Source organism: Rhinolophus sinicus, linkage group LG07 (assembly GCF_036562045.2).
Source record: "Rhinolophus sinicus isolate RSC01 linkage group LG07, ASM3656204v1, whole genome shotgun sequence".
Classification (NCBI taxonomy): Eukaryota; Metazoa; Chordata; class Mammalia; order Chiroptera; family Rhinolophidae; genus Rhinolophus; species Rhinolophus sinicus.
In genome coordinates this window covers 11955507-11978827 of record NC_133757.1, presented here as the reverse complement: position 1 = coordinate 11978827, position 23321 = coordinate 11955507, and the positions used below count along the sequence as shown (strand labels likewise).

General features: G+C 34.9%; 1 protein-coding gene across 1 annotated transcript in view; it reads left to right on the top strand.

Annotated features, from left to right (window-relative positions):
* Window positions 1-23321, top strand: part of CCDC172 (coiled-coil domain containing 172) — a 45398-nt gene that overhangs the window by 5759 nt on the left and 16318 nt on the right. The window contains exons 3-4 of the mRNA XM_019725305.2: window positions 11559-11675; window positions 12836-13001. Coding sequence (XP_019580864.1) covers window positions 11559-11675; window positions 12836-13001 — 283 coding nt within the window. The remainder of the gene's footprint in view (window positions 1-11558; window positions 11676-12835; window positions 13002-23321) is intronic.

The window sequence follows — 23321 nt, the reverse complement described above, 5'->3', positions numbered from 1 at the left end:
TCTTTGCCTTAAGCAAGCCCTGTCCATTGTTTTTGTGCATCTAGGTTAACACATCTTTGAAATGCCTCTTTTTCAAACTCCTGGGCTGGGAAGCTTAACCACCCTCAAAAGTGCATAATCTTGTTAACCGTCCTGTAATTGAATCTCCACCTTGCTTTCTCCCACCTTCATGTAATCTGCCTTGTATCCTCTCCTTAATTCCAAATGTATAAAAGAAACTGGGAAACTGTCATTCCTGGGAGTATTTGAGATCTTGCTCCCTGGCATGTTGTCCGTTCGGCTCAAATAAACTCATAAAAATTCTCTACAGGTTTGGATGTTTCTTATGTTGACGCAGTTTAGGGTATTCTTGGTTACAAGTAACAGAAATTCAGTTTAAAATGGCTTAAACAATATTGGGAAACTATTGACTTATATATTTGAAACCTAACCTTTGATTCTCTAGGAGTAGAATTTCTGGGTCATGTGGTAATTCCAGGTTTAACTTTTTGAGGAAATGCCAGACTGTTTCCATAGCAGCAGCACCGTTTTACAGTCCCACCAGCAATGTAAGAGGGTTCCGATTTCTCTGTGTCCCCTCCGATACTTGTTACTTTCTGGGGTTTTTTTTGTGTGTTTTTTTTTTTTTGGTTTGTTTGTTTGTTTGTTTTGGGGGGGTTATGTTTGTTTTATAGCCATCTCTTTGGGTGTGAGGTGCTATCTCATTTTGGTTTATATTTCCAGTTCCTAATAACATGAATGTCAAACATATTTTCAGGTACTTATTGGCCATTTGGCACATTTATACTTGACGTGAGTTACTTAATGGTCATGTACGTGGTTACAGTTCTTTTAGGAGGGCATGGTCTCTGAGAAGTAGCAATAGTAATTGAACTGAAATGATCATATTTCTAAATGAAGTGAAAAATATCATACATAGCATTTATTGGACTCCTTTTTCTCAACTTTGTTTTCATGGTCTTAAGAAAATCCAAAAAATATTTCACGTTAATAGCAGTTTAGAGCAAACTCTGTAACAGTATGCCAGATAGCCTTTCTGTTTGCAGGTGCTTATAAATCACAAAAGCTGCACACTTTCTGACTTAAGATCCACAAAGTGGAAAATCTACTGTACTGCTTCTAATTGTAAAATCTACCAGCGTGTCTCTATTTCTTTTTTTATTTTTTAAGGAGCTACTCCGCATAAATTGTTTACCATGAAATGTTAGAAATGTTTTGAACAAAAGAAAGCTTCTTTTCGGACACTGAGAGAATGGTCCTTTAATTGAAGAACAGCATGTGTGTGGTTCAGTATGCAGAAAGCGCAGGATTAAAATTTGGTTTACTAGCCTCGTACGAACTATGCAGCACAAAAGAATGCCTTTTAAGAAGTTTACTGTTTGACTTGTGATTTCTTGGGAAATCAATTAACTGTATTCCTCACCTCCTAAATGTCTCCAGTCACACATTGGATAAATATTCATTCAACAAACATTCATTGAGCAACTTCTAAATCATACCATGAATAATTGACAAGTAAATTATATAACAAATTTCTGGCTTAATTCGACACTTGACATCAAGCAACTTCAACTATATTAACCTAACTAACCTAATTACTAAACTCAAAATACTTGATGTTCTCAGTTTTCAAAAAAGTGTGTGATTACTTTTAATCTTCTCTAAAAGTAATTGTATAAAGAAAGTTTTATCACCTTTGTCATGAATAATGACATGAATTTGTCATGAATGGTTATCTAAAATGTGGAAATGGAAGAAAGAGATCACCAGATGTCCTTTTAGTATAGAGCTGGCACTTTCTAGTAGCTCACCTGCCTGGGGATAATCTGATTTGCTAGGAGTGTGTGTACCTTTGTAATGGGTTCTTTTGTTCTTGAGTAAACCAGCCATTCTCTGACCTCAGGGCCTTTGCACTCCTCAGCCTGAAATGCTTGTTTTCTCAGCTATTAGTGTTTTAGGCACATTCACTTTCTTTGGGTCTCTCCTAGTACAGTAGAGCTGCCACCTATTCTACTGGAATGTGAGACCCTCTGTTCTAACATGCAGAGTCCTGTGCAAATATTGATGGTTGATTACCTTGGGTCTCTACTCATTTGCCACTTTAGTGCTGAAGTTCTCAGAGTGTGTTCTGTAGATCCATAGGTGTCCCCGAGACTTTCAGAAAGTCTGTGAGGTTAAACTATTCTCTTAACAATACAAAGGCATTATTTGTGATTTTCACTGTTCTGACATATACATTGATGGTGCAAAGGCAATGGTGAGTAAAATTGTTGGTCCCTTAACACAAATCAAGGCAGTGGCTCCAAAGTGTGCTAGTCATTGCCTTCTTCACTGTCATCCACTCACAGTAAAAAACCAAAACCTACCAGTTTCACTGTATGACCTTGACTAAAGTGTAAAAAATACTACTTTGAAGCTGACCATTGAGTATATGTGTTTCCAGTGTTGTGTGTGATGAAATAAGACGTTCACATCAAACACCTCTGTATTCCAAAGTACAGTGATTGTCTCAGGGAGAGTGCTTGGGCAGTTGTTGGAATTGCAGTGTGAACTAGCTATTCTTTTTCTGAAACCCCATTTTTCCTTGAGTAATTGACAAACTGGTTATTTAAACTCGAGTATTTGGCAAAATTTTCTCAAAAATGAACAAAGTGACCCTCACATTTCAAGGCAAACAACTGATGTTGTGGTTGTGTTGTTGTTACTTTACCAATGATAATATTCAGCCTTTCAAACAAGCATTCAAATTTTGGGAGACTCATTCTATACTGTAATTTGTACAGTGACTCACTGTTACCATAAGCTTGAAGTTTGCTAAGTACTTAAATATTTTTCTGATGAGTTTGTTGGCGATATTAATGGGCGTTGTTTTTAATAGTGTCAATGTGTGGAGGACCTGCATAATTCAGTGAAGCAATATTTTCCAAAGGACCAGTGCATAATGTTACAAAATTGTGCTTGGATAAAAGACCCATTTAGAGCACAGGACAGACCAATGGATTTTATTTTAATAGAGGACGAAAAGTTTATTGAAATGCCTTCAGATTCCACACTGCAACTAAACTTGAAGGAATTCCCACTTGTCAAGTTCGGATGGAGTATCAAAGAATATGCACAATCGTTTGAAAAGGGTATTAAAATACCCCTTCCATTTCCAACTACACATCTGTATGAGGCCAGGTTTTTCTCATCTGCTTCAACCAAAAAACACAGTATTACAAAATATTGAATACAGAAGCAGATACGAGAATCCAGGTGTCGTCTATTAAACCAGACATTAAAGAGATTTACAAAAAATGTAAATGCAACTCTTCCTACTATTTGTTGTTTTGGAAAATACTATTTTTTTTCAAGAAAATTATTTTAACATACAGTGAGTTTAATATTATTCTTAAATGAATTAAATGTTTTTAAATTTTCTCCATTTTGATCTTTGATACAGAAAATGTTGATAGCTATAACTAACAAAAACAAGTCAATAGTTTAAGGTGCTAAAGTCTGAAAGACCGAAAAGTTTGAGAATGTTGACTGTAGAGAATTCTCTGACCTCTATATATAAAACAGCATCACCCCCTCCCATCTCTACCTCTATTCTTTGCACTGCTTTTTCTTTGTAGCACTTAATGTCTCTTGATGTATTTTACATTGATCTGTTTATTATCTGTCTCCCCCCAGTGGAATGTAAACTCCACAAGGAATACAAATTCATCTATTTTGGACACACCGTTATTACTGGTATCTAGAACAGTACATGTTAAATACACAATATTGAGTGAATAATAAATTAATTGGAAATTTTTCTCATAGGATTTTCTGTTTTCCTCTTCTGTAAATTCTGCTTATTTCATCTCATGACTTTCTTAGAGGGTGGTTCATTTTCTTATGAGCTGTAACATTTTTTATTGTGAACTTATCTTTAGAGAGGCTTTTCTAATTGGGATTCCCACATACGCCCTTGATAAAAAAGTTGTCCCTCAGGAGCAGTTTCACCCCTGTTGCCAGGGCCTTGCAGATTTTACTTGTTCAGGACCAGTTTTTATGTTAATTTCTGAGCTCAAGGCTTCTGCACTGCGTGGTTAAGAGATATTTGATTCTTGTGTCTGTGAACAGTTCAAGCTTGGTGTTGAAGTTTCTCAGGTATGACTCCTCTTCCACATAGGGCTCAATCGAGGCAGATCACTTATATGCTACATCTTTAAGCCTTTGGATGGAATTTTGTTACTCCACTTGCATAACTGGCATAGACACTTCTGGATTCCTGACTTTAGTCAGTGAGCCCAGTTCCAGCTCCCTCTGGCCTTGACTTTTGGTCTTATGTGAGCATTTAAAACCCTAGTCTCTGATGCCCATATCCAATCTCAAAGATATCTCTTGAGCTTGAATTCTAGCATGATGATTTCTGGCATGATGAATTCTCTCTCTAGTTTTCAGCTTAGCTATGTAAATGATACATATTTTAAATTGGTTATATTTTATCCAACATTTCTCTGTATTTGAGTACAAAGTGGGTCCTTCCCACATTTGCTTAGACTGCCATATTAACCAAAATTGTTCACTATAAAATTCTTTAATGCCTCATCTTCCTCGTTCTTGAGTTCTTATTTTTCATTTGTCTTTTGGTGAGTCTATGTTTGAGTAAGTTTTCAGAAAGAATATGCACATGGTGGATTTTCTAAGCCATTAATCTTTTGAAATTTCTATTATTTTCATACTTGAATGAAAGTTTGTGTATATAAAGAATTCTTGACTCAAACCTGTTTTTAGAAAACTATAGACCTGGCACTATTAGCACTAAAATTTTTCAATGCAGAAGAGAAATTAAAGTCAGCCTGGTTTTTAAAAATTGTTTTAGGTAACCTCTTTTCTTTCATTTTTCTTCTCTGGTTGCTTGTAGTTTTATTATCCTTATAATTCCAAATTTGTATACAGATATTAATTTTGTCTGAAGCAAGGATGAACCTCACATTTTAACCTCAACTATTATATTCTTTTCTTTTAGAAATACTCTGTTTCTTATTTTTATTGGGGAATATCGGGGAACAGTGTGTTTTTCCAGGACCCATCAGCTCCATGTCAAGTCATTGTTTTCAATCTAGTTGTGGGGGGCGCAGCTCACTGGCTTATGTGGGAATCAAACCGGTGACCTTGGTCTTATGAGCACTGCTCTCTAACCAGCTGAGCCAACCAGCCTCCCAAATATCCTGTTTCTTACAGTTTAGATCTTTATTCTCTGAATTTCTTGTCTTCTGTTGCTGCTGGTTCTCAGCAGTCTTGTACAACTGTTTCTACTTTGCATCACTGATTCCATTGTTTTGCAGTGTTGGTTCTGTTATTTAATACTCTGCAAATTTAAATTGTATCAATGTCTTACTTTTTTACAGTTCTTTAATTTTCTATCTTTTTTTAACTTTAATCCCAACTTGTGTTGTTGTTTTTTAAAGATTTTATTTGGGAAGGGGAACAGGACTTTATTGGGGAACAGTATGTACTTCCAAGGCTTTTTCCAAGTCAAGTTGTTGTCCTTTCAGTCTTAGTTGTAGAGGGTGCAGCTCAGCTCCAGGTCCAGTTGCCATTGTTAGTTGCAGGGGGCGCTGCCCACCATCCCTTGCAGGACTCGAGTTATCGAACTGGCAACCTTGTGGTTGAGAGGACAACCAACTGAGCCATCTGGGAGGCAGCTGAGCTCAAGGTGCTGTGTTCAATTTTAGTTGCAGGGGGCCGAGCCCACCATCCCTTGCGGGATTCGAGGAGTTGAATTGGCAACCTTGTGGTTGAGAGCCCACTGGCCCATGTGGGAATCGAATCGGCAGCCTTCGGAGTTAGGAGCACGGAGCTCTAACCGCCTGAGCCACCAGGCTGGCCCTTCAACTTGTGGGGTTTTTTTTGTTTGTTTTTGTTGTTTTTTATTTTTCTTAAGTCTTCATTGCTCTTGTTTTTTAGTGGATGTAACTTTGCGTACTCTTGAGGACATCAAGTAATTGATTAACAGTTTTTTTTGTACCCTGTATGAAATATTATAGAGAGAGACAGTATTTTTTTCTCTGTAATCTTCAGGTAATTCTCTTTTTCTCTTCTGTTACAGTATTTTTTTTAGATAGGGTTTATGTCATTATGCTGTGAGAACTGTTAAGACGTAGAGTATGCCAACAGATACAGCACATGAATTGTTCTGGGTCGCATTCTTGTTTTCTTAAGTTCTTGAAGAATGAACTGTCTTCTTAAAGCTAAAGCTGCTGGTTGACAAGTTGATGTGAATATCCCCAACCCAGTTTCTGGTGTTCTTGTAGTATACTTGACTGAGGGATGATCTTTTCTTACTCATGTGCCAAATTTTCTATTATGAGGGGGAAATGTATATTTTAAGGCATCTGTGACATTTTACCGTTCTATTAAAAGCAGTACATGAAAAATTACTACCCTCAGCATCCCATTATTTTATATCCTGACAGAATAAGAAGATACGGTGATAGGTAAGATTAGGTACTTCCTCCTGAGTTGTCAAATAACACAGAAGTCGCCGTATTTCAAAGTATCTGCCTGGTAAGAGTCTTTCAGTTTAAGAATTATCATTAGAGAATGTTCTTGGCCTATCAGTATTTCTGCTTTACTGCTCATTCCCTAATCAGCAGTTCTCTGGGAATGGGCGTTTTACTTGAGGAAAAAGGAAGAATAGTTTGGGGTAATGGTGGTTATTTTGAGGAAGGTAGATTTAGGTTGGCTATGGCATTTGGAACACCAGATGGGTTCAGCAAAGGTGAAGGGAAGAGGTCAAAGGCCAACTACTTACCTACAGCTATGCCTATGATCTGAGTGCTACTGGAAAGAATTTCTCATGTAGTCTTTGGTACTGATGTGGTCTTACGCATTGCTGTTGCCTGATTTAATATTTCATGGTAAGTTGAAAGGCTACCTACCTCAGCTTATTTGATTCAGACTAGTTACATGGCTTTAAATATAGTTCAGTTTCTCCTTTAATTAAAGACAATATGCAGTTATCTGAGAAAGAAAACTCACAGGTCAAAAGATGGGAATGAATTTTTATTGTCTTGATTTGGTTTAATATTCATAGCCATGAGAAGACAGAAAAAAAGAAAGAATGGGAGATATGTGACCACCACAATAGGAAAATAGATCAGATTGTTAGTCTAAAAGGTTCTTTTTTTCCTTTGTTATGAGCTCTTCTTTATTTCTTGTTAAGTGTGTGCTTTGTTTATGTTGTTTTTGCTATTGTGAATAGGATCTTTTTCATGTTTTTTCCCTCTGGGTAACCGGAAAAGATACTTAGTTTTTGGTAGTTGTTACTAGCCTCTTTACTGAACTCTTTTTTTATTTTTAACAGTACAGTTTCTCGATAGATTTTCTTGGATTTATTAGGTATCTAATAATGACATTTGCCCAAACAACAAAAGGGAGAGATTATTGTGAGTCAGCTTTTCAGATAATTATATCTTATTCCTTTTTCTTGCCCTATTGCATTAACAAGAACTTCCAGAACAAACTTAAATAGTAGTGTTCGTATCAGGCGTCCTGATAACCCTTGGTGAAAAGGTGAGAGATGAGCAAAGTCCTGACTGAGGTAAAGGAATGAACTACTTGAAGAATCTGGGGAAAGAGATCTCCAGGCAGAGACCCGTCAGTGCCATGGCCTTGAGGGGGGGAGTATGGATGGTGTGTTCCAGGAATAACAGGGAGGATGGTGTGGCTGGAGAGGAATGATTGAGGAGACTGATAAGATTGGAAGATAAGATTGGAGAGGGAATAAGGAGTGAGGACTAATATTTCCTAATATTGATCCTTCCTTACTTTCTATATTAGGATTACTGTGTCACGATGAGTTATTCCTTAGGCATTGCATCTGTGGTGAGGAAATGTATTTATAAAAAATACATCTATTCTTTGAAAAACCTTTATCTGTGTTACTGATACCATATTCATTGATGTACTCTAGTGTTTAAAATGTCTTTTATCATAGTCATAATAAACACATTCTTTCCCCAATCACTATGATCTTAAGAGTGTGAAATCTTCTGCATAACTCTATGTTGTTTTGTTTTGGTGTGGTTTTTTATGTAAAGTTGCCTGTTATACTATTGGCAGAGCATTTAATCAGCAAAATGTCAGTTTCTAAAGGCTGAGATTATTTTAAACAACAGCAACCACAAGAAGAGTAGCTTTGTGTTTTGCTTACTTGGACCCAAACATTAATTTAAAATCCTCAGTCATTTTCAATTTTCAAGTTCTTCTGGTAGAAAAATACCTAAAGGCACCCAGGCAGCAAGAGTAGTAAAGAGTCACAAATCATGGCTATGCTGAAACTGACCTAGTTGACCAGATAAGGCAGCTCAGTGAGAAAACTGGAAGCTCCGTTGAAAAATCAAATATCCTACAAGGAATAAAATAGGGAAAGAAAAAAAAAATCTTTATTGCTGAGAGAAACAGAAGTAACCAGAGTGTTGGCACTGCTATAAATTAAAATTTTCCAAAAGCAGCAATATTTTCTGACAAAGCTTGGCTATTTGATTCTACAATGTAGCTTTAACACTGCATGCAAATATTATTTCTTCATTTGTAGTCATAGGAGGGAGAGAGAGGAGAAAGAGAAATTTGTAGTACCGCTGCTAGGAACCTTCCTCTCTTATTTTTATTGTTTGTAGTCCCTCAGGATCGCTGGGTAACTTAGAGTCAGTAGTTTCAAAAATATTTAAGTCATGATTTTACATCTCTTCTTCTGTCTTCTTAATTCTGATCCCCACCCATCACTTTTGCAACAAAAGAGAGGTAAGAGGCTTCTGATGATAATTTATTCTGTGCAATGACCTCATCGTGTAATCCTATCAGTATGTTCAGGGTTATGTTTGGAATGTTTACCTAAATTTTACGTATCAGTAAGTCTGGTTTTCAAACACAAGAATGTAAAAAATAATTTAAGAAATTAGTTGTGACAGCAGAAAGAACAAAAGGAGCAATGAGAAACATTCTGCAAATAGGTGGTCATGAAAACCTATTTTAGTTCTTAAGAGTTACTAATTTACACTTGGTAGAGAGGAACTGGGCAGATCAGAAAGTTTTTGTCCCTTTAGTCCCTTAAAATAGGTAGGCTCTCTATTAGTGTTAGACCCCCTGTAGCTTCTGCAACCCTAATTTACTGCTGTCCTCAGCGTGTTGTAGGATCTATTCTTTCTTGACCTTCCTGACTTAAGCTTTCCCAAATTCCTGCTTTTTTCTCTACTATGCTGTTTTCCCTTACTTGCCAATTCCTTTTTGTATTAAGTATTTTTATCACATATCCTGAGTAAATTTAAAAATCACTGTTACTGTAATTTTTTTGTAGTTGACTTTTTGGGATTGTTTACGTTGATTAAAAGAAAAATGTGGAAGTAAATGATAAAGACAGAGTATAAGAACGTGGGAATGAAGAAGAAAAGTAGACTAATAAAAAAACAAAGAAGCAGAAAAGATCTCAAAATGGATAATTCATACAGGGTTTTAGGGAAAAAGGAAACTTATAGGGTGACCTTCTTATAAAACTTTTGAACAGCTTTCTACTTTTCACTTTTGGTTATATAGGTTTCATTTTTCAGGTTGTGATAAAATATTCTAATTCAATGCCAATATGTCTAATAGCTTTCTTTAATAGTCTTTATTTTAAAATACTTCTTCATTTGATAAGTAATAGTTTCATAATTTTTGGATTTCCACTCAGGTTTTTTTACAACAGATCAGTGGCAGAAACAGAATCAGAATTCAGGAATATGGATTCTGAAAGGTGTAATACATGAACTGCCCTATTAAATGAAACCAGAATTTATCCGGTCCAATATTTGGTCTCAAAGCATTTTTGCAGGTTTTCATGGATACCATCAATAATAGCAATTCTCTAGGTTAGGCATATACTACAAGCAACCTTCTCTTAATAAGCTCTGATGGACCTAGTATTTGATAATTTTTTTCTTAAACTTGTATACTTTCAATTTGTACTATTCTCAGAGACTAAAGTCCCTTTTTAGTTCCAAAAATATCGATTTCTTTGAAGTAGTTCTAATATTTCCATGTTAACATCATGATTTAGAAAAAAAGAAGCCAGAAGACCTGCATTTTAGTCCTGGGTTTTCCTCTAATTAATAACCTTTGTAAGGTATTCGACTTTTCTGGAACTCGTTTTATTCTCATTTACATAATATATACTAAATAGCTCTCAAGTGTTTTTTTGTTTTATTTTTTTATTCTAAGTAAATGTGATAGAATTCATGATTATACTCTTGTTTGCCATTGTTACTAATTTCTATAATTTTTATAGATCTGGACACATGTTTTCTAATTTCTGTCAGGCAGTAAAATACTACTGCCCCATTCTCCCTTCCCCCAATTTTAAAAGTCCTTTCTGAATTCCTTGGGTCATGTAAATGTCACCTCTCTGATCTGTCTCTATCGATGTCTTTCTTAAGACAGAATTGATGAGACCAGCACCAGGCACTGAAGGTTTGGGCAGATGTGCTATGATAATGTATAAATGTAAGCTTGTATTTTCTGTTTTATTTTGGCTAGTTTTTCTTATGCCAATATTTGTAGGACTTTTGAGCCATCTCATTTCCAAATGGCTAACCCATTGCCTCTGGATGAGACTGTTTCTAAGCTCTTTACTGTTCCATGTCTTCTGGGACAGAGATTTCACACCCTGTCTCTCACCTTGAGGAAGTTCTTATAGCTAACATAAATCTTGCTTTCTGCAATTTAAGTTGAATTTTATTTCCTTTTCTTTTTCTCTCTGTGGAGATGGGAACAGCACCAAACTAGAAGTGATGCTTTCTTATGAGGGCCAGTACCGAAAGTAGTAGTGGAAAGACTATTTTCAGTCCAGCATTATTTTTAGCTTTTATATATTATAACTTCCTGACTTTTCTTTCAGTATTCATGGTCTCAGGAGATGCTATTCTTTATGGCCCAAATGAAATAACAGTTACATATCTAATATTAATGTTTATTGTATCTTTTGCTAGTTACAACCAAATGAGATACTAAAATAAAAAATGAGCTTTCAAAACCCATTTGAGGATTTTAGCAGATTTGTGTTTTATTTAGTGTAACTATAGTCATGAGATTGGGTTTTTGCTTATGGTTTGTAGGTTTTACCTCATTATTTTATTAGTCATATTTTATGCATGATTTATTTATCCATATTTTCCTCATATAAGTGATGAAACTAGAAACTTGTTCTTTGAAACAAGCTGTCTTAAAGCAGATTTCAATGTGTGTTGTCAAAACCTTTAGTACCTAAGCTAAGAAATGTGCTAGATGTTGGAAAGGAAAAAGAAAACAAATTCTCTGCCTTTGAGGAGACTATAGTCTTATTGGGGGAAGAGATTATAAAAGTTGTAATTGTAAAGCACTTATAAAATATTATAAGATAGTGTATATAAAGTAAGATGTTTAGTCTGCATTGTATTTTGCATTTTGAAGATAATACAGAAAATGTTTTATACTATACAGGTCTGTTCTTTTGACTCAGGTATCCTAAAGTGTCTAGTTGTTTCATTCTGATTTCTGCTTTTCATTTTAAGGTTCAGGAGTTTTCTGAAAAATCCTTCATCTTACAGCTTTCGAAAACTCATGAAAATGCCTTAGAAAGACAGTGCAGTGAAATTACAAACCAAAGGAATATGCTTCTCCAAACCTTTGTAAGTCTCCAGCCACTTAGAAAAATCTATTTCATTAACTGTATCAAAAGTATTTAAATACACTTAGGTGTACTTTTAGAAAAGTATCCATATGCATATTGGCAGATAGTCCTGTTCAGATATGGAAAAGTATTCAGTGCTATTTAAAACCAATTGGTAGAATAATATAGTTTTAAAGAATTCTATTGGCAGGGATGCAATATAGAAATTATTTGCAATTGTAATAAGCATAAAAGAAACAGTGAAACTGATTTGAATTGCTCAGGCTTCTAGACATTGGTTTTAATGCTTTTGAAAAGCAGAGAGGTTCACACTTTAGGCATATTTATGGATGTGGGTAAAAGGATAGATTTTATTTATCTCTTTATCATAAGTCAGAGCCAGCAGACACAGTAGTTTTAAATGACAGGGCCAATTTAGGACTATGACTTGTAATTAATGGACATTTCAAAGAAAATACATTTTAAAATACTAAAACTATGTATCTGAAGTCAACAAAATCAACTGTCAGTGGTTTGTAAGTGACACGGCCAGTTTCCAAATGTAGCTCATAATTAGTTTACATTTCTTAGAAAAAAGAAAATATAGTAATGCTTAAGTTCTAGCATTGTCCACAGTTTTTGGAAATTCTTATTTATATTACATACTGATATTTCATAAAATGTAAACTATTATTTAGAATTAAATTTGAAGTGAATATATAATTTTACCTTCTTTTTATACATTTCAATAGATTTCCTTCTTTGTTTATTTTTCTCTTATTTTTTTCCTATCAGGCAGTAATTTCTTTGAGTATAGATTTTTATTTCCAGGTTTGGTCATTGAATTATTTTACCACTGAATTTATATTGCAATGACAAAATGGCATATGTGGTTATAAGTTTAATGTACAAACACATATATAACAATGAGTGGTAGAATTTCTACATCAATAATTTTCCCAAAACATTAAGAATAAATCTTTCATGTGAAAATGGTTGTTATTACATAATAGCTTTAGTGTTTTATTAATATTGCTGGAGAAATAAAGCATCTTTGTGATAAAACCAAGAAGGGTAATATTATATTTTGTTAATAATTTCAAATGATTGCATTTTAAATCACTAAAGAAAGATATTGCAATTAACACCTGCATTTGATCTTTTGTTTCTGTTTTTTAGGAGGGTAGGATGAAAAAAGTGACAGAGGAAGAGGAAAAATTTATTAAGGAAATTTCCAACTTCAATAATGAGTATGAAATAACAAAGAAAAGAGAGCTTTTGATGAAGAAAAATGTCAAGATTGAAATATCTGACTTAGAAAACCAAGCAAACATTTTGAAAATGGGTATGAATATATAACGTTACCTCATTTATCTGACATTAATGAAAATAACTTATTTTGAATCAAGGGACTTGCCAGAAATTTAACTCTATCAATAAGCAAATTAGGCTGTTGCATAGCTGTTCTTTTAGTTTTATCTTAATTGCCCTAATGGATATGTATGTTTTGTAAGCAATTTCAAATTCTTTAGAAATATTATAGGTGTGACATAAACATTTGGTCATTCATTCAATAATCCAATATTTACCATCTGTTCTGTGATAGGCATTGTTCTAGGTCCTCAGGATATTAAACTAAAAAGTGGGAGAATCAAGTGTGTAAGCAGATATTTATAGTAGTGTTATAAAAGCTTTTATGGGGTAAGACTGGTGCTATGATACTCATTTTACTGTCAATCCAGTTTAAAGTAGTAGGAAACAAGGTTACACAGTGGGGTGGGGAGAATTTCATTTCAGGAACACTAGAATGCAGGTTATTGCAGACTGTGATAAGATCCTGAATTAAAGAAGTTGCCAAGGAGAGGAGAGAGTGAGTTAGATGTTTAGGAAGAATGACGGGACTTGATCACTGATGAATGTAAACAGAAATTGAAAAAGTCAATGATGAATCACGGTTTTCAGACTTCAATGATTTGGTAGAATATGGTACCAGAAGAGCAGAGATGGAGAAGCCTTTCTAAACTATAGCCTTTTCTGTACAAAAAGATTGAGTTTGACTTTAGGTATTTTTAGTTGGAGATGTTTAGGGGATAAACAGGTGGCAATGCCCAGGTGGCAGGTGGAAATTTGGCTGTGAAGTGGCTGTGAAGGTGATAAGAAAGATCAGAGCTAGAGTATTAGGTTTGGGACTGAATCCAGAGAAGCTGGTGACATCATTCTGAGGGAACAGGTAAAGGGAGCATAGAGGCAGAGCAAAGACCAAAGACGGAAACTAGGAAAGCATAGCATTTAAGGAAAGGAAGAGAAAGGAATTATAGTAGTTGAAGAGGGCAAGAAGAGAACCAGAAGTGAGTAATTTTTAAAAACTAAAAGCGAAACAAAAATTTTCCTCAGAAGAATATGAACCAAAATAGGACATGAATTTGATATTCAGAAGATGTCAAGAGCACTATCGTAGAGTGGTAGAAAACTGGCAGTAATAGATTGAGGAGCCAATGGGAGTTGAGGAAGTAGAAAATGAAAATATAAATGATATTAAATAGAAAATGAGTTTTTCATGGAAGCCTTTGTAAAATATACTGTTGCTTTGATGCCTTTAGTAAATAGGGAATAATAAACACATTTAACATTTGTATTGACTTAGAGCTATCGTGATGAATAATTTATTGTGCTTTGCATATGACAATTGTTAATATAAGTAATATTTATTAGCGTATGCCATATAAAAATCACCATCCTAAAGAAATTAGAGAACACCTAAGTAAATGGAAAGACCTTCCATGTTCTTGGACTGGAAAACTTAATATTGTTACAATGACATCATTATCCAAAATGATCTACAGATTCAATGCAATTTCTATCTAAATCCCCAAAGCATTTTTTTTCATAAATAGAAAAACCCATCGTTGAATTGATATGAAATCTCAAAGGATCCCAAATAGCCAAAACTCACACTCCTGATTTCAAAACTTACTAACATGCTACACAGTAATCAAAACAGTGTGGTAGTGGAATAAGGAGACATGTAGAGCAATGGAATAGAATAGAGAGCCCAAATATAAGCCCTCATGTACGTGGTCAAATGATTTTTGAGAAGGGTGCTAAGACCGTTCATTGGGAAAGGACAGTCTTTTCAGCAAATGGTTCTGGGAAACTGGATACCCCACGCAAAACAGTAAAGTTGGGCCCTTATCTTAAGACCATTACAAAAATTAACTAAAAATAGATCAAATTATTAAACTTAAGGACTAAAACTATAAAGCTCTTAGAAGAAGCAGAATTTGGTCATCTCCTCATTGCTTTTGAAATTCGGCATACAGAAAAATCAAACTGCATTGCAAAGCTGCTGGCTGTTTCATGAAGAGAAAATATCAGTACATTAAAAAAATGTACTAGTATATATGTTTCACTTTGCTTCTTATTACCAAAGCATTTTCCAAATAAAATTAGAAAATTAACTGAGTTCTAAAATAATCTATATTAAAGTATAAAATGTCAAAAGCAAAGACAATTGCTAGCTCAAGATGCTGGGATCATGCAAACTCACATAAACTGGTAAAAACCAGTTAAGAAAATAATTCAAATGTTTATGTATGTGGTAGATGGAGAAGAAAATTCACAAATACGCCGATGACCTGTACAGAACTATAGGAATGAAACCTTCATTATATTCCATCTTGCTTAATTATCCAAATAAAAAGCGGATAAGGCAAAAAGAAAAGAAGAAAACATATGGGAAACACTTTATAACATTGATTTACTGATGATATCTTGGATACCAAAACACAGGAAACAAAAGAAAAAAATAGATAAATTGTACTTCATAAAAATTAAAATATTTTGTGCAGAAAAAACACTATCAAGAAAGTAGAAATACAGTCCACAGAATGGGAGAAAATATTTGCAAATCATATATTTGATAAGGGATTAATATCCAGAATATATAAAGAACTCCTACAACTTCACACACACACACACACACACACACACAATTAAAAAATGGGCAAAGGACTTGAATAGACCTTTCTCCTAAGAAATGGCCAGTAAGCCCATGAAAAGATGCTCAATGTCAGTAGTCATTAGGGAAATAGAAATTAAAACCATAATAAGATAACACTTCACACTCATAAAGATGGCTATTTTCAAAAAAATCCAACGTTTTTACATGAAATTCACAAAGTTTAGCATGCAATCCAAAATTATTCAACCTATGAAGAATCAATGAAATGTGACCTAGCAACAAAAGAAAATCACAAGTGGCCAGCCCAGTGGCTCAGGCAGTTAGAACTCCATGCTCCTAACTCCAAAGGCTGCCAGTTCGATTCCCACGTGGGCCAGTGGGCTCTCAACCACAAGGTTGCCAGTTTGATTCCTCAACTCCCGCAAGGGATGGTGGGCAGCGTCCCCTAAAACTAAGATTGAACACCTTGAGCTGAGCTGCCACTGAGCTCCCAGATGGCTCAGTTGGTTGGATCGCATCCTCTCAACCACAAGGTTGCCGGTTCGACTCCTGCTAGGGGTGGTGGACTGCGCCCCCTGCAACTAGTAACGGCAACTGGACCTGGAGCTGAGCTGCGCCCATCACAACTAAGACTGAAAGGACAACAACTTGAAGCTGAACAGCACCCTCCACAACTAAGATTGAAAGGACAACAACTTTACTTGGAAAAAAGTCCTCAAAGTACACACTGTTCCCCAATAAAGTCCTGTTCCCCTTCCCCAATAAAATCTTAAAAAAAAAAAAAGTCTGGCCATTAATCTAAGAAAATAAAATTCCATTTTAATAAAATAAATCACGAATTGTCAAAGTCACAGTGGTCTGAATATAGCAGCCATTTTAAACTGCTCAGTGAGTTAAAGAAAATACACTTGTAGTAGATGAAAAGATAGGTAATCTTAGTAGAGAAATAGAAAATGTTAAAAAGTCAAATGAACATTTTAGAACTGAAAAGTACAGTATCTGAAATAGAAATGTCACTGAATAGGCTTAATAGCAGAGAAGAGCTGACAGAGGAGTCAGTGAATATGAAGATTGAGCAACAGAAATTATTCAGTACAGAGAAGAGAAAAAAAATTGACACAAAACAAACAAAAAAGAACCTCAGGAACCTGTGGGACAATTTCAAAATGTCTGTGAGTAATTTAGGAGAATTACTGAAGGAGAATGGAGCAGAAAATACATTTGAAAAAATAATAGAAAAAAAATTTAATTTGCTGAAAGATGAATTCACAGATTCAGGTAGCTCAGCCAATGCAAACAGGATAAATTCAAAGAAATCCATGCCTAGACACATAATAGTGGATGAACTGCAAAGGGGCACAAGGAATCTCTTGGGTTTGATGGAAATAAATGTTTTCATGATTCTGGTGGTGGTTTCACAGGTGTATATGATGGTCAACACTCATGGAATTGTGTGCTCTAAATGTAAATTATGCCTCAGTAAAATTGATTTTTAAAAAGTCCTTTATACCACAGATACGTTAGGAGCCCTCTATTTATGTCCTTTCTTCCAGAAATATGCATTAATTTTAACAGATTTACTTCCATGGACCTGATACTGTTGGTTCTTTATATTTTCAGAAAGTCTATCTCTAGGTATTTCATAACATTTCCACATGAAACTTGAATCTCCATAATGGCAGGGAATTGGTTTTGTTTAATACTCTTATCTCCAACAGCATGAATGAGATCACTATAAATTGATGACTGCTTCAAAAGGAGTATAAAATGATATGCAAATATATAAAAAGGGAACATAACCTGGAGTAGGTCCTTAAAGAAGATCTCCCTGAGCAAGTGACCTTCAGACTGAGTTCTGAAGGGTCATAGGGTTAGCCAAGTGACAGATTTAAGTATAGATGTCAGATAGTTGAGTATTTAAGTCAGGAGCTCAGAGAGAGGGCTGGCGTGGAGCAATTAAATTTTGGGCGTCACTCAGGGAGAACTATTGAAATAAAATAATAGAACCTCAAGGTACACCAGGATTTTCTGGGCAAGAAGAGAAAAAAGGCGAGTCGGAGAAAGAGCTTCAATAAAGATAGGACACATTTACAGCGTGAAGTCGGTATCATGAAAGGGAAAGAGGATTTGAGGGAGTGATCAACCCATGTTAAATACTGCCAGACTGTCAACCAAAAGGACTAAGAATCAGCACTTGGAGGTCCCCAGTGATCTTTAGGAAAAGCAGGCCATTGAAATAATAAGAGAAGGGCAGAAGCCAGGTTGTAATGGGTTGAGCAGTGGGAGGACAGGAATTGGCGACTATGATTGTAGACAAGTCTTTGAAGAAGTTTCTCTGTGGATAAGATAGAGTCCGGTAACCAAGAAGGATGCAAAGCCCGGGGAGGGTTTTTAGTGAGGAGGTGGGGTTATTCTTTTTCATTTTTCTTTTTTGAGATAGGAGATATTTTAATGTATTTAAATGCTGATGAACTGGAGACAGTAGAGAGGAAGAATTGAAGACTCAGGAGAGAAGGGAAGTTCCCAGAGAAGAGAGGAAGCAGTACACAAATGGCGGGACTGGTGGTGTTTTGAGAAGAAACCAAAACAAAATAAAAATCAGGAAACAATCTACATGACCATCAATAGGGACCTCTAATTATCTGAGTATATATCTCACTATACTTTCGTGAATATATTGTTGTGGTAAAATCTATTAACAAAACTGCTGGGTCAAAGTGAAATATTAAGAGATTTAATACTAAATCAGTCATCCAAAACCTTCCCAAAAGCAAAAGTCCGGGACCAGATGGCTTCACTAGTGAATTCTACCAAACCTTCAAAGAGGATCTAATACCAATCCTGCTCAAACTCTTCCAAAAACTGAAGAAGAGACAGTACTCCCCAACTCATTTTATGAGGCCAACATTATGCTAATACCGGAACCTGGTAAGGACAACACAAAAAAAGAAAACTACAGACTAATATGTCTGATGAATACAGATGCAAAAATCCTAAACAAAATTCTAGCAAATTGAATACAACAATGCATTAAAAAGATTATTCATCACGACCAAGTGGGGTTGGTTCTTCCCAGGGGCACAAGGATTGTTCAACATATGCAAATACATCAATGTGACACATGTAAACAAAATAAAGGACAAAAATCATATGATTATATCAATTGATGCAGAAAAAGCATTTGACAAGATACAACCATTTATGATTAAAATACTTAATAAAATAGGTATAGAAGGAAAATACCTTAACATAATAAAGGCCATATATGACAAGCCCTCAGCTAATCTCCTAATTAATGGTGAAAAACTGAAGCCCTTTGCTCTACGTTCAGGAACACGACAGGGCTGTCCCCTATCACCTCTGCTTTTCAACATAGTGTTGGAAGTCCTCGCTAGAGCAATCAGGCAAGAGAAAGAAATAAAAGGCATCTAAATTGGGAATGAAGAAGTTAAACTGTCACTCTTTGCAGATGACATGATGCTATATATAGAAAACCCTAAAGACTCCACCAAAAAGCTATTAGAAACAATCAACGAATACAGGAGAGTTACTGGCTATAAAATAAATGTACAAAAGTCCATTGCATTCCTATATACTAACAATGAAATCTCAGAAAAAGAAATTAAAAAAAGAAAACAATTCCTTTTGCAATTGCAGCAAAAAGAATAAAATACCTAGGAATAAACTTAACCAAGGATGTGAAAGACCTGTATGCTGAAAACTCCAAGACATTTTTAAAAGAAATTGAAGAAGACACAAAGAAATGGATAGACATTCTGTACTCATGGATTGGAAGAATCAACATAGTTAAAATGGCCATATTACCCAAAGCAATATAGAGATTTAATGCAATCCCCATCAAAATCCCAATGGCATTTTTTAAAGAAATAGAACAAAAAATCATCAGATTTGTTTAGAACCACAAAAGACCCCGAATAGCCAAAGCAATCTTAAGAAAAAAGAACAATACTGGAGGTATCACACTCCCTGACTTTAGCTTGTACTACAGGGTTACAATAATCAAAACAGCATGGTATTGGCAGAAAAACAGACACATAGACCAATGGAATAGAATTGAGAACCCAGAAATAAAACCACATAAATATGGACAGATAATTTTTGACAAAGTAGCAAAAAACATGCAATGGAGAAAAGATAGCCTCGTCAGTAAGTGGTGCTGGCAGAATTGAATAGCCACGTGCAAAAGAATGAAACTGGACTGCTATCTGTCACCATGAACCAAAATTAATTCAAAATGGATCACAGACTTAAGCATAAGACCTGACACAATAAACTGCATAGAAGAAAACATAGGTACTAAACTTATAGACCTTGGGTTCAAAGAGCATTTTATGAATTTGACTCCAAAGGCAAGGGAAGTAAAAGCTAAAATAAATGAATAGGACTGTATGAAACTTAAAAGCTTCTGCACAGCAAAAGAAACCATCGACAAAATAAAGAGGCAACCAACTGAATTGGAGAAGATTTTTGCCAACAGTGCCTCCGATAAAGGGCTAATATCCAAAGTATACAAGGAACTCATGCAACTCAACAACAACAAAAAACAAACAACCCAATTGAAAAATGGGCAGACGACCTGAAGAGACATTTCTCCAAAGAGGACATACAAATGGCAAATAGACATATGAAAAAATGCTCAACATCACTAATCATCAGAGAAATGCAAATAAAAACCACAATGAGATATCACCTCATCCCAGTCAGAATGGCTATCATCAACAAGACAAACAGTAACAAGTGTTGGAGAGGCTGTGGAGAAAAAGGAACCCTCATACACTGTTGGTGGGAATGTAGACTGGTGCAGCTGCTTTGGAAGGCAGCATGGAAGTTCCTCAAAAAATTACGAATAGAATTACCATATGACCCAGCAATTCCTCTCCTGGGTATCTACCCAAAAAATCTGAAAACATTTATACATAAAGACACGTGTGCTCCAATGTTCATTGCAGCTTTGTTTACGGTGGCCAAGACATGGAAACAACCAAAATGTCCTTCGACAGATGAATGGATAAAGAAGTTGTGGTATATATACACAATGGAATACTATTCGGCAGTAAGAAAAGATGAAATAGGACCATTTGTGACAACATGGATGGATCTTGAAAGTATAATGCTAAGCGAAATAAGTCAGACAGAAAAAGCAGAGAACCATATGATTTCACTGATACATGGTATATAAACCAAAAACAACAAAAGAACAAGACAAACAAATGAGAAACAAAAATAGACACAGACAATAGTTTAGTGGTTGCCAGAGGGTAAGGGGGAGGGGAGTGGGAGATGAGAGTAAGGGGGACCTAAATATATATATGGTGATGGAAGGAGAACTGACTCTGGGTGGTGAACACACAATGGGATTTATAGATGATGTAATACAGAATTGTACACCTGAAATCTATGTAATTTTACTAATAATTGTCACCCCAATAAACTTAAAAACAAAACAAAACACTGAATTAGTTGCTTTTCCTACCAACTGTATAGAAAAGTGCTTGTTGTCCTATATATTATCCCATACTGTTACCAATCTGGGCATTATCAATAACTTTAATATTTGCCAACCTGACAAGTAATATTAATATAATAATTAATATATATTATTTTCATTGTTGAGTTAATTAGCATTTCTTTGATTTTGCATAACACTGGATTTATTTCTCTGAATTTGTTGACCACTTTTATTTCTATTTCTGTGAAGAATCTATCCATATTCTTTGTTCATCTTTTAATTTCTTTGTTCCTACTAGTTTATACGGACTTTTTGTAAATTAAGGTAGTCAGCCTTGTGTCATGTGTTATAAATCCTGTTTCCCAGTTTATTGTTACATTTTGGTTATACTTATAGTGTGTTTGTGTGTGTGTGTGTGTGTGTGTGTGTGTGTCTGTGTCTGTATATGTCTCTGTGTGTCTGCCATATAGATTTAAAATTTTTGCAGTCATCTTAAGGAATCTTTTCTTTTATGGCTTCTGGATTTTTGTCTCTGGCTTAGAAAGACTTTCTCTGTGGAACATTAATTTTAAAAAACCACCCATATTTTATTCTGGTAACTTCCTGTTTCCTTTTTTCTATTTATATTTTACATTGATCCCTGATTTATTTTGATATAAGAGCTTAGGGATCCAACTTTTTTTTCAAAAGGCTGGTCAGTTATTTAACACTGTTGGTTACTTAATTCACCATTTTCCAACCAATATGAAATTCTACATTTATTATATATTAAATTCATATTTTGCTTGTGTGTCTTTCTGTGCTCTATCTTTTCTGTCTACTTTGTTTTTTAATTATCCTAGTTTCTTAGTATGATTATTTAATATCTAGCAGAGCAGTCGTCTCTCCTTACTCTATTATTGATTCTTTTGTGTTTATTTTCCTAGATAAAATTGAGTCTCATCAAGTTCAAAAAAATCTTGTGTTTTAATTATAACTGCATTAATTTTATTAATGAATTTAGAGAAAATTGGTAACTTCACAATCGTGAATCTCCTATCTAAAACAACATATGTATTTCAATTGTTTTTGCCTTTCTCTTGTTAATATTTCTCTAAGTATTACTATTTTAAATGGAATTTCAACATAATAAATTTTGGGGGGACACAAATATTCAATCTTTAGCAGTGATGATGTTGGATACCCTTCTTTATTACTAATTTTCATGGAAATACTTGAAGAGTTTTATTATTATTAATCATGATGGCAGATTGAAGCTTTCTCTTCTCCCTCTCTTTCCTCCTCCTCCTCCTCCTTCCCTCCATCCTTTCCCACCCCTTTTAAGATGATCATACATACATCACTTTATTAACATAGTGAATTTTATTAATAAATATCCTATTATTAGCCTTGTATAGTTGTGGTCTCTTAGTCTTCTAGTGTATTGCTGAATTCTGTTTGATAATATTTTCTCTAAGATTTTTGCATCAGTATAGGTGAGATTATTCCTTTTTGTGAGTGTTATGTTGACTTAACAGAAAGAATGTGAAAGCTTCCTTCTTTCTCTACCTGGAAAAATGTAAATAGTAGAATTACCTGTTCCTTTTAGGTTTGAAATAATTCACCTGTGAAACTGTTTCTGGTGCCTTTTTTCTCTGGTGGTGTTCAAGTTTTAAGCAGATATTAGAGCCAGTTTCTTCCCAGAACAGTTTTAGGTTCCCTTTGTCTTCCTTCCTGTCAGTGGTTGCTCTTCCATTCCCTCTTCTAATTTGTACCACTACATCTGTTATATCCTGACACCTGATTTTTCTCCTTTCTTTTCCTTCTTCCCTTGGCTTCCACCTCTGAACTTTTCCATTGAGCTTTTAGCTTAAAACTATGAATAGTCATCCAGTTTCACTGGGTTTTGAATAATCTTCATCTTCAAATATCCATAGTTGTTTCATTATTTTGTACTATTCAGAGTGGTTTCTTTTCACTGCCAGACATCTTCTTGGAATTATTATTTTTTTAACTCCAGAGTTGGATTCTGTTCTCACTTCTTGAGATTGCCAAAATTTAAAATTCGTATATTTTTAAAATAAATTATTAGTACTGAACTATTATAGTGAACCTCTTAATTTAGTTATATTCTGTTTAAAAATATCATGATAAACACAGCAAACCGAGTTCCTCGACTTACTTTGCCATCTATGTACAACTTAGTGCCTCTCCTCCTTCCTACCTCACCCAGTGGCCTGTTCTTTTTGTCCTGA